The sequence below is a fragment of the Tupaia chinensis genome, unplaced genomic scaffold, assembly GCF_000334495.1.
Source record: "Tupaia chinensis unplaced genomic scaffold, TupChi_1.0 Scaffold147123_1, whole genome shotgun sequence".
Lineage (NCBI taxonomy): Eukaryota > Metazoa > Chordata > Mammalia > Scandentia > Tupaiidae > Tupaia > Tupaia belangeri.
In genome coordinates, this window is record NW_006206975.1 from 945,431 (window position 1) to 946,407 (window position 977).

At 32.3% G+C, this 977-nt stretch overlaps 1 protein-coding gene across 1 annotated transcript in view; it reads right to left on the bottom strand.

Moving 5' to 3' along the window:
• Positions 1-690: 690 nt before the first annotated feature.
• KGD4 (alpha-ketoglutarate dehydrogenase subunit 4) overlaps positions 691-977 on the bottom strand; it is a 14,362-nt gene continuing 14,075 nt past the window's right edge. Inside the window, exon 4 of the mRNA XM_014584572.2 lies at positions 691-765. Coding sequence (XP_014440058.2) covers positions 691-765 — 75 coding nt within the window. The remainder of the gene's footprint in view (positions 766-977) is intronic.

The window sequence follows — 977 nt, forward strand, 5'->3', positions numbered from 1 at the left end:
GGCCATACCGCAATCCCTTCTCCTCCATTCTCCTCTCAGGATCTTAGGCACACACACACACGTGCCCTGGCATGATTTTAAGCCGTTGGGTCTAGGCCTCGAACCACGGTTGACTACATGGGAGTTCAGCAATGTAACCATTACACCATCTGCTGGTCCCTGGGGATGTCCTCCTTAAAGCATATTCTAGAAGTCATTAAAGATATGGAAGAAATTTTATTTAGCTTTGAAAGGTTTTAGTTTCACAATATATATAACCTTGGCACAGAAAGGCCCTATTAAAGTGTTACAAATTGCTTAATAAGATAAATATTTAGGTTGATTTATGAGGCTTTCAGATATGAAGTATGAGAAAGTTAATGGTTATCAGGATTTGCATACATGATCACAATCAAAATGGTAAAATAAACCAAAGACTGAAGTTTAACACCCCCAAAACATAACTGCAATTTCTAGTGAAACATTTATTCCTATCTTATGGTGATTTACATCTTTTATTTTCATTTTATATTAATTTTTTAAAAAATATAGATTACAGAAAATCTTTTGTGTTATCTTTCTGGTCCTAATACTAATCACCTATTGTATCTCTGCTATTGTTTTGTCATTTAGAGTATGATATCCCTATTAAGTCAGTTATACTTACTAAAGTTTGTGAATGAAAAAAAGAGAAGACAAATAATAATTAGTTCACTGATCCTCATTCAATTTTAGAAAAATTATGTCCCTAAAATTGCAATTCTGCCTGGTAAATTCTTTCCATGCCTAAACAGAAATGGAGAGAAAAGTGAAATTATGAGAAACCTATGGCAGTTTATTAGACACTGTGCTTTTAATAGTTCAAGACTGATGATACTTAAGTAAGAGGCTATCATGTAAAAATATCTACTTTAATAAGTGTAAAGTATATAAATAATTAGGTAAACTTGGAAATGACCAAGATACATAAATTAGGAGATACAAGTGTCTATCTAAAT